Below are 14,750 nucleotides of genomic sequence, written 5' to 3'. Positions count from 1 at the left end.
ATGCGCCGGTGCGCGCCCGTCACCGCCACAAGAACGGCCACAAACAGTTAAATATTAAAAGAAAAGGAATCAGTAGATGAAATTACCAATCATCCCGCTTTCTTGCCAAGTAAGTTCACATCGGAGCCTCTTTCTTGGATGAGGCGGCAAGGAAGAAAAATAGCTTTCCATGCAAAGCGGGGAAAGAAATGTACTTGGATTCCTCTGCAGAGCAACACGGCCCTGAAAGCAATTTGTCCCAAAGCCTCCAGCTCTTCTGCTCATTGGCAACGGGACAGGTCATTACGAGTAACGGGGCTGAAGTGGAGTCAAGGAAAACAACCTCCTAGACATGCTTGTTTAGATAGATGCTGCCCAGGAAGGTATTTTAATAACGGCCAGATTGCTATCGTTTAGGGTTTATAATACACCCGGGATCAAATGTCCTGATATTTCAAACCCCTTCCTGGGGGCTTGTTTTAGGAAAGAAAATAGAGGACAACAAACCTTCAAACGAGGAATAATAAATCAAGGAGCCTCCGCAGCCCTTTCCCAGCATGTCCCACCGAGCGGTGACGTTCCTGCGTCAAACCCGAGGAATTTTACCCCAAACGGGGAAAAGGGATGAGAAAAACAGGGGAGTGGGAGCTGGGATGGGTCTGTGTATCCCAACACACGTTCTCTTGTATTTTCCCCATAGGTGAAGAATCCAGGAGCTGCCCAGCCCCATAGGGACCTCGAGGGGGATCCAGCGCCGACCCAGCGCCACCCGAGAGCACAAGGGCTTGGAAGCCCTTTTGGTGCGTTGTTTTGCTTTGGAATTCTTTGGAAGCCCAACTCCAAACAAACGAGGACATTGTCTCGGGAAACACGTGGAGGTTGGAATCTGGCTGAGCAAACCCACGGGATCACAAAGTCCCCGGGGGTCGGGGGATCGGCCGCCGAGAGGGGGCGGCTCCGCTCCTGTGCCGTCGTGGCACTTCGGGGCTAAACCCACCCCGGCCACCAGCGGGGATGGGGGGCTGTGGGTTTGGGGGAACCCCCATGGGGTCCCGATGGAGATGCTCTGGAGAGCAGCTCTCCCCTGCGTGGGGTTTGTGTCCTTGATCCTGCCAGATCCTCCCCGCGCAGGAGCAGAGCTGGAGTTCCACCCGGAGCAGCGGGAGGGAGAGCGGAAAGGGAGGAAGAACGAGACAAGCTGCCCTTGTTGCCGTTCGGCGCTGGCAGAAGGACGAGCCCTCCCCTGCGCCGCTGGCGCACGTGCCACTGTGTCCTGTCCTGTTCACCGTGCGGGGCCTGGAGGGGACACCGAGCTCTAGGGGACACTGAGCTCCAGGGGATATCGAGCTCCAGGGGTCACCAAGCTCCAGGGGATACTGAGCTCCAGGGGACACTGAGCTCCGGGGGACACCGAGCTCCAGGGGACACTGAGCTCCGGGGGACACCAAGGTCCAGGGGTCACTGAGCTCCAGGGGACACCAAGGTCCAGGGGTCACTGAGCTCCAGGGGTCACCGAGCTCCAGGGGATACTGAGCTCCAGGGGACACTGAGCTCCAGGGACACCGAGCTCCGGGGGACACTGAGCTCCAGGGGACACCGAGCTCCGGGGGACACCGAGCTCCGGGGGACACCAAGGTCCAGGGGACACGGAGCTCTGGGGGACACTGAGCTCCAGGGGATACTGAGCTCCAGGGGACACCGAGGTCCAGGGGACACGGAGCTCCAGGGGCTGGTGCCACCTCCAAGCTCCCCATAGGGACAGGGACAGGCCAGACCCCCACCCGCCATCACCAGCATCATGTCCTCCCCATCACCTCCACATGAGAAAGGTGCCCATGGCTCCCCAGTCACCGCAGTCGGCTCCGACTGATGGCGGAGAGAAATAACTCAGTTCCAATAAGAGGTGGGTTTTGGGGTTGGGTTTTTTTTGTTTCCCTAAGAGAAATGGATGGAAGGCGTCACCGGCCTGTGATTTTTAGCGTGTCCCTGGAAGAGGAGCTGGGGGTAGGGAACCAGCCAGCTCAGATCAACTGAGAAAATCACTGCCTGTGAAAAACATCCACGGGCATTTGGGAATGGAGGGACGGTCACCATGAACAAGAGCATCGGTACACGAGACCGCGGGGAGCAGGGAGGGTTCAGCAGCGCAGGGAAAAGCAAAGCTCCAGCGTACCGCAGGTCCTGCCAAGCCCTGTTAGCAGCACTGATTCAACGCATCCCCCGCAACACAAGTGACACTGATCTCTCTGCGGGACGGAGCGGGGACACGGAGCCGGGTGGGACAATTCCCAGCCCAGCCCCACCCCGACAGCTGGGGGCTGCTCATTTCCAGCCCTTCAGCATCGTCCCCATCAGATGCCAACTGGAGCCCCATTAGCAGCAGGCGCCAGGGAAGCCTGACTCCTGCTGCTAGCAGATAATGCCATAAAGAAGCAAATAAGGAGGGGAAAGCACTAATTGGATTCACAGGTCTCTCCGGTGTCCTGACAGAGAGGAGCTGGGGAATGACATTATCTCCTTATCACAACCCCCAGGGCTGGGGGAAATTCATTTCTCCGACTCGTTTGTGCGGATGAACAAACCCGGCCCTGTGAGGACGTTTCCCCGCGTGTCTCCAGCCCACGGCGAGTCCAAACCTGGTCCTGCACCAACACCGAATCTGGAAAAGATCCACCAGGATCCCAGACCCAGGCGACCCATCCCTTGATTAAATTACAGAATGTGAGGGGTTGAAGGGACCTGGAAAGCTCATCCAGTGCAATCCCCCCATGGAGCAGGAACACCCAGATGAGGTTCCACAGGAACCAGGCGGGTTGGAATGTCTGCAGAGAAGGAGACTCCACAACCCCCTGGGCAGCCTGGGCCAGGCTCTGCCACCCTCACCACGAACAAGTTTCTGCTCAGATTTCAGTGGAACCTCCTGTGTTCCAGTTTGCACCCATTGCCCCTTGTCCTGTCACTGGTTGTCACCAGAAGAGCCTGGCTCCATCCTCCTGACACTCCCCCTTTCCATATTGATCCCCAGGAATGAGTCCCCCCTCAGTGTCCTCTTGTCCAGCTCCAGAGCCCCAGCTCCCTCAGCCTTTCCTCACACGGGAGATGCTCCACTCCCTCCAGCATCTTGGTGGCTGCGCTGGACTCTCTCCAGCAGTTCCCTGTCCTGCTGGAGCTGAGGGGCCACAGCTGGACACAAGATTCCAGGTGTGGTCTCCCCAGGGCAGAGCAGAGGGGCAGGAGAACCTCTCTGACCTACTGACCCCCCGCTTCTAACCCACCCCAGGTCCCATTGGCTTCCTGGCCACAAGGGCCCAGTGCTGGCTCAGCCCACAGCACCCGGGATTCCCAGCTGGTCTCCCATCCAAGTACTGACCGGGCCCGACCCTGCTTAGCTTCCAAGGGCATTCTCAGGGTGCTACGGCTGTGTATATTATATACATATATATGTTCCCCAAGTATATCCTGATAATATCTGAACTAAACCCTTTTTCCAAGGGCAGATTAGAGGGGCAGGAGAACCTCTCTGACCTACTGACCACCCCCTTCTAACCCACCCCAGGTCCCATTGGCTTCCTGGCCACAAGGGCCCAGTGCTGGCTCATGGTCACCCTGCTGTCCCCAGGACCCCCAGCTCCCTTTCCGCTACACTGCTCTCTAATAGCTCATTTTCCCCGGCTGCACCCTCGCTGCCACAGCCAGAAATGCAACCAGAAAGCACCGAACTCAGGCCGGGGAAGCCTTGGGAGAGGAGCCAGAAGGAGCGCAGAACAGCAAACCTCAGCAGAGCTCCTTAAACCGTCGGGGGGGAGCAGCGAGCAGAGCCCAGCCCTGTCCTGCCTAATTTCAGGCTATCGCCTGCAAGAGCAAAGGGTGAGGCCTCTCCCTAAAAATACACACTGCCCTAAAAATACACAGTGCAAGCTCGAGTCAACCGCGCTGCACAGTCCCTCGGCACGGCCGGCGGGTCCCCGCCGGCATCCCGGCTCAACCGCGGCTCCGGACGATGTCCCCTGGGCAGCTGCGGCACCACGGCATCGCCCGTGGCTCCAAGATCCACCCAACACCTTCACTCATTTGTAAAAATGGATTTATCCGCGTTCAGAAGCCCTGAAATCGCTCTCCTTGCCGTCCTGGGACCAGCAAGCCCCAACAGGAGCCGGCGCCATCACCAGAGCTCTCACGGCCGGGGAGACACAAGCGGAATGAATCCACCATCCGCCGGTGACTCACGCTGCCGATTTCTGACCGGAGGCACTTTCTGTTCCCAGTCACTCCTGGGGTGGGGACCAACGCCTGGTTTGGCCAACACGGGGTGAAAACCAAAAGGGGAAGCGCTGTCCCCAAACCCACCGCACAGGCTGCGCCGTTGTAGCGAGATACACCAAGGAACCACAAAACTTGCTGGCGATAAGAAGAGGGAAGGAAAAGGAAAGCCAAAAGGTACTTTTGTGCTGAAGCCCCTGTGGAATCATAGAATAATTTTGGCTGGAAGAGACCCTCAGGATCATTGAGTCCAACCATAACCTCACCCAACTCCAGCACTAAACCACATCCCTAAACCTCGTCTAAATGCCTTTTAAACCCCTCCAGGGACGGTGACTCCAGCACTGCCCTGGGCAGCCTGTTCAATGCCCCACAGCCCTTTCCAGAAAGAATACCGTCCTAATATCCAACCTCAACCTCCCCTGGCGCAACTTGAGGCCGTTTCCTCTTGTTTTATCACTTGGGAGCACAGACCAACCCCCTCCATGCTCCAAGCTCCTTTCAGGCAGTTCAGAGATCAGGTCTCTCCTCAGCTCCTGTTCTCCAGCTGAACCCCCAGCTCCCTCAGCTGCTCCATCACACTTGTGCTCCAGCCCCTCACCAGCTCCATCACCTCCTCTGCACTCTCTCTAGTATTTCAACGTCCTTCTGATGATGAGGGACCCAAAACTGAACACGGGATCCAAAGTTTGGCCTCCCCAGCGCCCAGAACAGCAGCACAATCACTCCTCTAGTCCTGCTGGCCATGCTATTCCTGATACAAGCCAGGATGCTGGTGGCCTTTTGGCTCATGTTCAGCCGCTGTCACCAAAACCCCCAGGTCCCTGGCAGCTTTCCAGACGCTCTTCCCCGAGCCTGTAGCGCTGCCCCTACCAAAACACAGCCCAGCTTGACCCCTCACTGGTTGGTGGTGTCCCCGGGAGATGGGGACGGGGACCACGGCCCCGAGGGGAGCGGCACTCACGGTGCAGGCTGAGCGAGATGTTGATGGAGCGCTCGTCCACGAAGCCCTTCAGGTTGGGGATCTTGGCGCACTTGAGGATGGTCTGGGAGGCGCTGTCGCCCACGTGCACCCAGCACACCGTGTCCTCCACGTAGTTGAAGTCCATGGCCGTGGTCTGCTTGGCGCTGGTGGGGGTGATGTTGGGCACGGGGGCCCCGCTCAGGTAGGTGGCCAAGATGTTCTGGGAGTTGGCGATGAGCAGCACGGGAGGACGGTCCACGGGCTCTGGTGGGGAAAGAGAAGCGTGGTCATGGCAGAGCACCCAAAGCCCGCGGCGGCAACGCCGCGTCAGCTGGGCCTGCCAGTGAAAACAAGACTGGGGGGTGTAAGGTGGCAGCACAGGACGGTCCCCAGGGAAGAGCCTGAGGTGACCTGGACAGGCTGGAGAGTTGGACAGGGAAAAATGTAATGAAATAGAACAAGTGTAGAGTCTTGAATCTGGGCAGAACAACCCCAGGTTCCAGTGTAAGTTGGGAATGACCTGTTGGAGAGCAGTGAAAAGGGAGCTGGGGGTCCTGGGGACAGCAGGGTGACCATGAGCCAGCACTGGGCCCTTGTTGCCAGGAAGCCAATGGGACCTGGGGGGGGTTAGAAGGGGGTGGTCAGTAGGGCAGAGAGGTTCTCCTGCCCCTCTGCTCTGCCCTGGGGAGACCACACCTGGAATCTTGTGTCCAGCTGTGGCCCCTCAGTTCCAGCAGGACAGGGAACTGCTGGAGAGAGTCCAGCGCAGCCACCAAGATGCTGGAGGGAGTGGAGCATCTCCCGTGTGAGGAAAGGCTGAGGGAGCTGGGGCTCTGGAGCTGGACAAGAGGACACTGAGGGGGGACTCATTCCTGGGAATCAATATGGAAAGGGGGAGTGTCAGGAGGATGGAGCCAGGCTCTTCTGGGTGACAACCAGTGACAGGACAAGGGGCAATGGGTGCAAACTGGAACACAGGAGGTTCCGCTTAAATATGAGCAGAAACTTGTTGGTGGTGAGGGTGGCAGAGCCTGGCCCAGGCTGCCCAGGGGGTTGTGGAGTCTCCTTCTGTGCAGACATTCCAACCCGCCTGGTTCCTGTGGAACCTCATCTGGGTGTTCCTGCTCCATGGGGGGATTGCACTGGATGAGCTTTCCAGGTCCCTTCAACCCCTGACACTCTGTGACTGTGCGAAGCAGCAGGGACAGGGGACACAGGGAAGGCCACCGTTCGCAGCAGCAGCCTCACCATTCTTGGCTTTGCAGGATCTGTTATCGGGCTGCAGCAGGTATCCTTCAACACAGCTGCACGTGTAGGAGCCCTCCGTGTTGGTGCACGTCTGGCTGCAGGTCCCGTAGATGGTGCATTCGTCAAAGTCTGGAAAAGAAGGCAAAAACCCCACGGTTTGGACCAGCTGCCTGAAAAAGGAACACAAGCACCCCATTTTCTCCAAGGCAGAGCTGTGGGGAGGACACGATCCCCAAGCCAAAGTGACGGTCACAACGGCCACCACAACACCCGGCCACGTCACCCGCGGGCAGCCCCCAGCTTTGTGCTCCAGCATCAAGAGGACAATCCTGCCCCGGTGCTGAGCCTCGTCAAGGCCTAATTACCCGCTGCCCCACCTCCCCGCTCTGCAAATCCCACCTAACATTTCCCGTCTGAATTCCTCTCATCTCCAGCTTCCCAGCCCCCGGCTCGCACGCCGCTCTTTCTTCTGCCAGATGAAAGAGCCGTCTCCACCGCAGAGCTCGAGCCCCAGAGGTGTGTGCGGGAGCTGATAACGGCCCCTTTCACCTCTGCGCGGATAAATGAAAGAGCCGGAGCCGCCGCAATCTCGCGCTCCAGACTCGTCTCCGGGCATCGCGCTGATCCCATCGCTCCTCGCTGACCCGCTCTTGTTCTCCGGCGCCCTCCGAGGCGCGGACACGGAGCACGGACAAGCCCCTGACTCCGTCCACAAAGGCAAAGCCTCTTCCTTACTCCCTCCCAATATTCCCCGCTTGGGCTTCCAGAGCCACGTCCACATAAGAGCCCAATAGTCCTCCCCGTCCCCCCGCAAAGACCGGGGTCTGCCCAGCCCCAAATGGCTTTGGCCACCCAACCAAACCCCGAGACGGCGGCACCGGCCACAGCCCCGGTCGTACCGACCTCTGCAGCTCCGCCGGTCCTCGGCCAGCTGGAAGGAGTTGTTGCAGTAGCAGGCGGGTCCGCTCAGCGTGGGCGCGCAGTGGTGCTGGCAGCCCAGCGCCGTGCAGTTCGCTAATTGCTCTGGGGAGACACGAGCGGAGAGGACGTCACCGACGCGCCAGCAGGGACGCGCCGGGGGGGAATGGAGCGGAGGGGACCCCCCGGGACCCCCAGGCAGGGGGGCTGTAAGGGATGCGGGGTCTGAACAGCCCCAACCACCCGCACTTCATCAGAAGGACGTTGAAATACTAGAGAGGGTGCAGAGGAGGTGATGGAGCTGGTGAGGGGCTGGAGCACAAGTGTGATGGAGCGGCTGAGGGAGCTGGGGGGTTCAGCTGGAGAACAGGAGCTGAGGGGAGACCTTCTGATCTCTGAACTGCCTGAAAGGAGCTTGGAGCATGGAGGGGGTTGGTCTGTGCTCCCAAGTGATAAAACAAGAGGAAACGGCCTCAAGTTGCACCAGGGGAGGTTGAGGTTGGATATTGGGGCGAAATTCTTCATGGAAAGGGCTGTGGGGCATTGAACAGGCTGCCCAGGGCAGTGCTGGAGTCACCATCTCTGGAGGGGTTTAAAAGGCGTTTAGGTTATCAGGGACATGGTTTAGTGCTGGAGTTGGGTTATGGTTGGATTGATGACCCTGAGGGCTCTTCCAACCAAAATCATTCTACGACTTGCTGCCACGTCCCCGGGAACCGGTTGTGGCCGCAGCCACGGGATGGGATTTGTCTCCAGGTCCCCGGGCCGCCCGACCCGCTGCAAACAGCAGCAGCCTCCAGCTTCACCGAGGGAATTCACAACGGGCTGCGGCGCCGCGTCGGCCCACGTCCCCCTTCGCAGCGGCACCATAACCCTGCCCCTCACATGTGGAACCGTTTAACACGCCAGGCAGGGCCGGGCCGAGATGTTTACAAGGTTTATCAGCTTTGGCAGGCCCTGCTATTCATTTCAGATTCTTATCGCTCAGCTAAAGCACCGCATGATCCCAGGAAGAAAAGAAACCCCCCCCCCCGGGCAGCAGGGACCTCAGTGACGTCCCCAACGTGTCCGAACCTGCCGTGGCAACGCTCCGGACACGGGGCCGCCGGCACGCGGCCCCGGCCTCGTGTGCGCCCGGCACGTGCTGCCCAGCTGGGGAAAGTCGGAGCCCGGTTAAGTAATGAGAATGATTAGCCAAATGTTAATTGTCAGCTCGGGCACAGCTGCAGGAGCCGCCCTGCGGCAGCCGGAGGAGCTCCCGTCACCGCCCCGGAGCCACGGGGGGCGGGGGGGCCCAGCCCCAGATTGGGGAACCCAGCTCTGGATGGGGTGTCCCAGCCCCAGATCAGGGGTCCCAACCCCAGATGGGGTGTCCCAACCCTAGATGGGGTGTCCCAGTCCCAAATTAGGGGTCCCAACCTTGGATGGGGTGTCCCAGCCCCAGATCAGGGATCCCAGTCCTCAGTGGGGTGTCCCAGCCCCAGATTGGGGGTCCCAGTCCTAGATGGGGTGTCCCAGCCCCAGATTGGGGTCCCAGCCCCAGATGCGTGTCCCAACCCTGGATGGGGTGTCTCAGTCCTAGATGGGGTGTCCCAGCCCCAGATCGGGGTTCCCCAGCCCCAGATCGAGGGTCCCAGCCCCAGATCAGGGGTCCCAGCTCTGGATGGGGTGTCCCAGACCCAGATTGGGGGTCCCAACCCTGGATGGGGTGTCCCAGCCCCAGATCGGGGTTCCCCAGCCCCAGATCAGGGGTCCCAGCTCTGGATGGGGTGTCCCAGACCCAGATTGGGGGTCCCAGCTCTGAATGGGGTGTCCCAGACCCAGATTGGGGTTCCCCAGCCCCAGATCAAGGTTCCCAGCCCCAGATCGGGAGTCCCAGCCCCAGACTGGAGGTCCCAGCCCCAGATGGGGTGTCCCAGCCCTGGATGGGGTGTCTCAGTCCTAGATGGGTTGTCCCAGCCCAGATTCGGCTGAGCGGGCAGGGGAAGGGCCGGGGGCGCAGCTGCCCCAGCGCCGGGGTCAACCTGGGACACGCGTCTCTGAGCCGCTAATCTGCACCAGAGAGCGGGCACAGCGATTTAGGGCGAGTTTTGCCGCGGGATTAGCACCCCGGGGACAGGCCAGGAGGGGAACAAAGCTCCTGGAAATTAGGAAAAACACCATAGGGGTATATCTTATCTGAAGCAGAACCCCAGCCCTGGGGTTTTAAAGGCAGGAGACAATGCAGCTATTTAACAGCCTGCAGGCTCAGGAATGACGGGCATTTCACTTGCAAGCGGCTCTGGCTAATCTCTGGATCTGCCAGCGGCCGTGGGGCCAAACGGGGACCTCCTGGGGGCCTCGGGGACCTCCTGGGGGCCTCGTGACTCCGACCACGACGCCCCAGGGACCCTCTGTGCCACCTACCCCGGCAGTGCGGCCCCTCGTCGGAGCCGTCGAAGCAGTCGTGGAGCCCGTTGCAGAGCTTGCTCATGTGGATGCAGAGCTCCGTGCCCAGGCAGTTGTGCTCGTTGGGCTGGCACCGCGACACCTTGCTCTGGGGACCTGCGGGGACACCAAAGGGTAGAACCGTCACCAAAGACACTCGTGGGGAGGTTTCAGCAATGCGCTTTGATTCCCTCTGGCCAGATGGATGTTAAATCCTCCTCGGTTTGGGTTCTCCCGCTCAAGTACGTGTCCTGGAGCCAAAGCTGCGCCCACCCTGGCTGAAAATGGGTTAATGCGGTTACAAACCTTTCTCTTTCCCAGCCAGCACGCTCATGATTTGCACTCAGGTTGAGAACAAGCAGATCCCAGCCCAGCACAGGGTTCATGGTTTGAATCGCTCTGCTCTGAGAGCCAAGGACACTCTGAGCTCTGCCCACAGGGGTGAGGCAGCGAGGAAGGGGATGGACGGACAGAGCTGGACTGACACCCACACGGAGCAACCACAGTGTTCCAGCCCATTAGCATCCTGCTCATTATTTAAGGAGAGTCGGGACCTTCTGGTTTTGGCTCTTCTGATCTCTCTGGTTCTTCTCTTCGCTCTTTTTTGGCGCAGCCGGGGGAGTTTTTGGTTGGGATGTTTAGTTCGGCTTTTACCACTTTGCAGAGGCCTCTGAGCCTTTCTGCCTTTCTCCTCTTTTCTCTCTCTGGGATCGGCTTTGGGACCAGGTGCCGTTTCCTGGCACTGGCTGCTCAGCGTCTTCATGAGGAATCGCCTTATATTTCTATTTTTTATACATACATTTACTAGCAATGTATTAGCATTTTGTTCTTCTATTAAACCACATTGATCTCAATCCAAGTTTCTCCCTTCCCTTTCCATCCTATGGGGCCTGGGGGTGAGTGAGTGGCCATGTGGTCCCATTGGTTCAATCACAGCCCCAAACCCCCCGGTCCCACCAGGCCCTGTCCCTGGAGGAAGCTCGTTAACAGCCTCTGCTTTTCCCTTTCAAAGCACGTGGGATCAGTCATTGGGAGGAACAACCTGACCCGGTTGGGGTGAACTTCTCCCTTCCCGTCACAGCCCATTGTGCAAAGAGAAGAGCCCGAGCAGCCGGGGACCGTCCCAGCCACGTGTCCACGTCAACTTGGGGTCCCAGGAGGTGACCCCAAACCCCAGCACAGCGCTCGCGGGGGGTCACTAAGAACCAGGGCTCCGCGACACAAGGAGACTTAATCTCCGTTATTAACCAGCAAAATCACAACGCGAGCGAGGATTTATTTTTAAGCTTCTCTGAAAAGCGGCGTGGCACCGAGACAAACAACAACACCCCCCGTAAGTCTGTTAACAACCTGAAAGCCTGTTAAAAGCTCCGCCGAGCGCCGGCGGGCGATGCGGCGATGGCGCGTGCTGGCTCGGTGACCCGCCGGCACCGCGACCCGCCGGCGCGGCCCGGCACGCGGAGCAGAGCTCGGCAAAGCCTGGCTCACCGCCCCGGCCCAGGCCTAAGTCTGGTTTTGGGCTGAACACACTGGTCACACCACCAATTAACTTTTCCTGATAAATGAATTCAGCACCACCAGGCTAAAGCTTCACCCCCATGGGGACCCCACTGATAACAGGAGCCCTCCAGCATGTTCTTCCTGAAGTCTTATCATCAATAAGTCTTCAAGCCACGCAACAGCGGTGGGGTTGGTTATCTCTGCCTCTAACCCCGTCACCTACAAGGTTTCCATACCACAACCCATGCCATAGTCTCCGTCATTATGGCGTAACACAAATACAACCGTGCTACAAATGAGAGGGTGGTTTGGTACATCAGGCATTGCTCTTGAGCAGCTCTATGAACCACCTCTTGTCTCTATCAGCACAGCAAGGCTCAGCCGTTTCTGCTCACAGGGATGTCAGTAGGATCAGAGAATTGCAGGATCATAGAGTAACTGTTGGAAAAAACCCTCAAGATTGAGTCCAACCATTAACCTGACACACAACCCAACTACCACCAACCACAAAGCGCCGGGTGAGCGCCCAGAAAGTGGCAGCGCATCTGTCACCAAGCGCTCTGATGGGCACAGTCGCCTTGTAGCTCTTGAGACCGTTGTGGGAAAGCAGGATGTGCAGGGTGATAGAGGAAGATCAATACTAACATGACCATCTGGACCATCAAAGCAATAATACTGACATAATCAGATCATAGCAAAATATAAAGGGGCTTGGATGGATTGTGTTGAAGTACGTTTCTCATCATTGTAAAGAGTTATAGCCCGGACTTGTGAGAATGGGCAAGATAACCGCCCCTAAGTGCATGGGATGTGCGAATGTCCTTGGGCCTGGCCTGTCAATGAGCGAGAGCGTAATTGCAACAAACATCACCTGAGTGTGGTGTGTTTTTAATAGCAATTACTGGAAAAACGTCTTATGTCACATCTTAGTCCAGGCCTGTATCTATAAATCCTATAGATTGTCACTAATAGAGAAGGTCTTGGCCTCTGCTCTGCGCTCCTTCCTGAGCAAGATCTGTGTCCCGTGTGCATCGTTCCAATCGCCGCAACCACAGTCGCCTTCAGCTCAGGCTCCGCCGCTGCGGTTCGATCACAACGTGATACCACAAATAGTTTTAGACGTCCTTAGTTTGTCACGGTAGGATCCGATGTGTCTTCTCCTCCTTTCGGTGCGTTATCTTTCGACCGTCAGTTCTAGTAATTCCATGGGTACTATCATACATCTCAATGCCGGGATATTTACTGGGTTTTTCTACGTCTTGCCATTTAAGAACAGTTCTGGTTGGGCTCCTCCGGGACGGGGGACGTGGAGCTCTGGATCCACAATGGGGTTTCTCCTCTTCCCCAGCGGTGAACTCCCCATCACGGGCTGCGTTACGGCTCCCGCTTCGCACAGCGCTATCCATGCGCCGAGTAATTGCAAATTAAGGGTTAATTAAGTAGTATCAATATACGGGCCGACGGAATGAAGGCACCGAGATAAAGCGCACAGTTCATCCGTCAAAACTGCTCCGCCGTGGCCGTTATTCCCCTGCAAAGAGCCCGGATCAAGCTACTTATCGCAAACGGGGCAGGATTAATCTACAAGCCACTTTGTTTGCTTTTGACTGTGTTGCTGCGCTAATAAATGAGCCAATTTATTACATGTGACAAGCTTGTGGTCCACCCCAAGGAGCTGAATCCGACGGGGATTTTCAACCTCTAAAACCCTCTTGGGGGGGGAAATAAAACCCAAAACCCAATGGAGTGAAGAAATGACCAGTTGGGCAAGAAACGGGTGTGAGATGGGAACTCTTCCTCCGCTCGGCAAAGCCAGCACGTGCTTAAAAGGATTCCCCAGGGAGGAAAACCTCGCATAGAATAGACGGCGTTTCAAAAGACTCCGACATGAGCACGTTAGCGCAGTGTAAATAACGCCGTGTGCTGCCGGGGCACCAAGGGGCGCCCGAGCCGGGCGCGAGCGCCGCGTTTGCAGCCTGGGCTTAAAGGAGAGATTAAATAATAGTCATAAAAGTCAATCTCTCCCCATCCGAAAAGATAAGGGGGATGAGAGGCCGCTGGAAGCCCTGGTGCCGAAGCGGCGTGAGAAAAGCTCGCCTGGCAATGCCGGAGATACCGGGACGCGCGTGTGCCGACAGGTCGGGCTCCCCGGCGCGAGCCCGGGCAGAGCTGCCATCCACAGCCCATGGGAGGCACGATGGGCGCCGGTGAGCGCCGGCACCGCGCCGGCGCAGCCGAACACACCCCGGTGTCACCGCGTCCTGCTGCTCCATGCGGGACATCAGGGAGGTCGAGTCCCCCAGGTCCCCAAACCTCTGTGGGGAAAAGAAGCGGTGGGGATGGAACTTGGGGGGTCTGCTGAAGGAACAGCAGGAAGGGGCCGGGGAGCAGCACCGCAGGGTCGCCCGGCCGGTGATGGGGACGGTGAGGTGGGCGCAGCGTGCGGAATACGGCAATCGGGACGGATTTCAGCCACGGAAAGGCCTCTGAGTCCTCCCGCTGTAATTTTCCAGGGCTGCTGAGTGACTGGAGCCAGCCAGCCCGTCCCAGCCCCCTCATCCCTCCCACGGAGGGGACGGTTGCATCATTTTGCCTTGGGAAATAAATATCCCCAGTGCCGAAGCAGAGGATGCTTTGGAGGAGAGAGCGTTGTGCCACGGCGGGCTGGAGGATGGAGGATTCTGCTGCTGAGCATCAGCACCAGCACTCCTGGATGGCGGCTCCGGCGCTCCTGGATGATGAGATAAATCTGGACCATGGGGAGAAGCGGCACCTCCAGTCACAGGATCCTGCGCCATCTCTAACCCATCCTGGTATCCCAAGAGACCCGACTGTCCCATCACAGCGGTTCCGCCAGCCCGCGGCAAAACCGGTGAAACCAACACAGCACCATAACCCACACACATCTGGGGCCAGCGGTTTGGGTGGGATCTCATCCCACCCTCCAGGACCCCTCGTGTCAACGTGGATGGAAACAGGAAAATAAATCAGTGCTACCCCATTCCCAAGAGGGTGTTTTGTTAGGATGGATCCCACCCCAGAGGAGGATGGACGGACACACGGACGCTGGGACTCCCTCCCGGTACTGAGCAAAACCAGGAGGTGAGGTAGAGCGGTTGTGCGATGCTCGGGACAACGGATGAAAGCAAAGCAAAGGCACATTATTAGGAAGGAAAAGCATACATACATATATCGGGTGATTCATCCGAGCCATCCGGACAATCCTTTTCCCCGTCACAGCGCCAGCCCTTAGATATGCACGTAATCTGATCTTTGCATGCAAACTGTTTAGGGCTACACGTCTTCGATGCTGGATGGGAAAAGAAATAATGAGAATAAACAAGATCAGTTTCTTCCCCAAGACAAGTTATTTAAAAAAGAATAAAGATTTAAATTAAGGACTGGATTGCTTTTAGTTTGATTTCCTTCTAATGGCTCAGCAAACTTTCAGCCT

At 57.9% G+C, this 14,750-nt stretch overlaps 1 protein-coding gene across 4 annotated transcripts in view; it reads right to left on the bottom strand.

Annotated features, from left to right (window-relative positions):
* Window positions 1-14,750, bottom strand: part of LRP1 (LDL receptor related protein 1) — a 77,981-nt gene that overhangs the window by 50,566 nt on the left and 12,665 nt on the right. For 3 of the 4 annotated variants that reach the window (XM_082073533.1, XM_082073534.1, XM_082073536.1), the window contains exons 2-6: window positions 14,484-14,606; window positions 9,776-9,913; window positions 7,355-7,474; window positions 6,452-6,580; window positions 5,204-5,467 (exon numbers count right to left, since the gene is read on the bottom strand). The exons of the other annotated variant lie outside the window; for it this stretch is intronic. In XM_082073533.1, the coding sequence (XP_081929659.1) occupies window positions 5,204-5,467; window positions 6,452-6,580; window positions 7,355-7,474; window positions 9,776-9,913; window positions 14,484-14,606 (774 nt within the window). The remainder of the gene's footprint in view (window positions 1-5,203; window positions 5,468-6,451; window positions 6,581-7,354; window positions 7,475-9,775; window positions 9,914-14,483; window positions 14,607-14,750) is intronic. 4 annotated transcript variants of the gene reach the window in all.

The sequence above is a fragment of the Streptopelia decaocto genome (genome assembly GCF_964273445.1).
Source record: "Streptopelia decaocto genome assembly, chromosome: 27".
Lineage (NCBI taxonomy): Eukaryota > Metazoa > Chordata > Aves > Columbiformes > Columbidae > Streptopelia > Streptopelia decaocto.
Note: the sequence above shows the minus strand (reverse complement) of the source record. Positions and strands in the feature narration are given on the sequence as shown.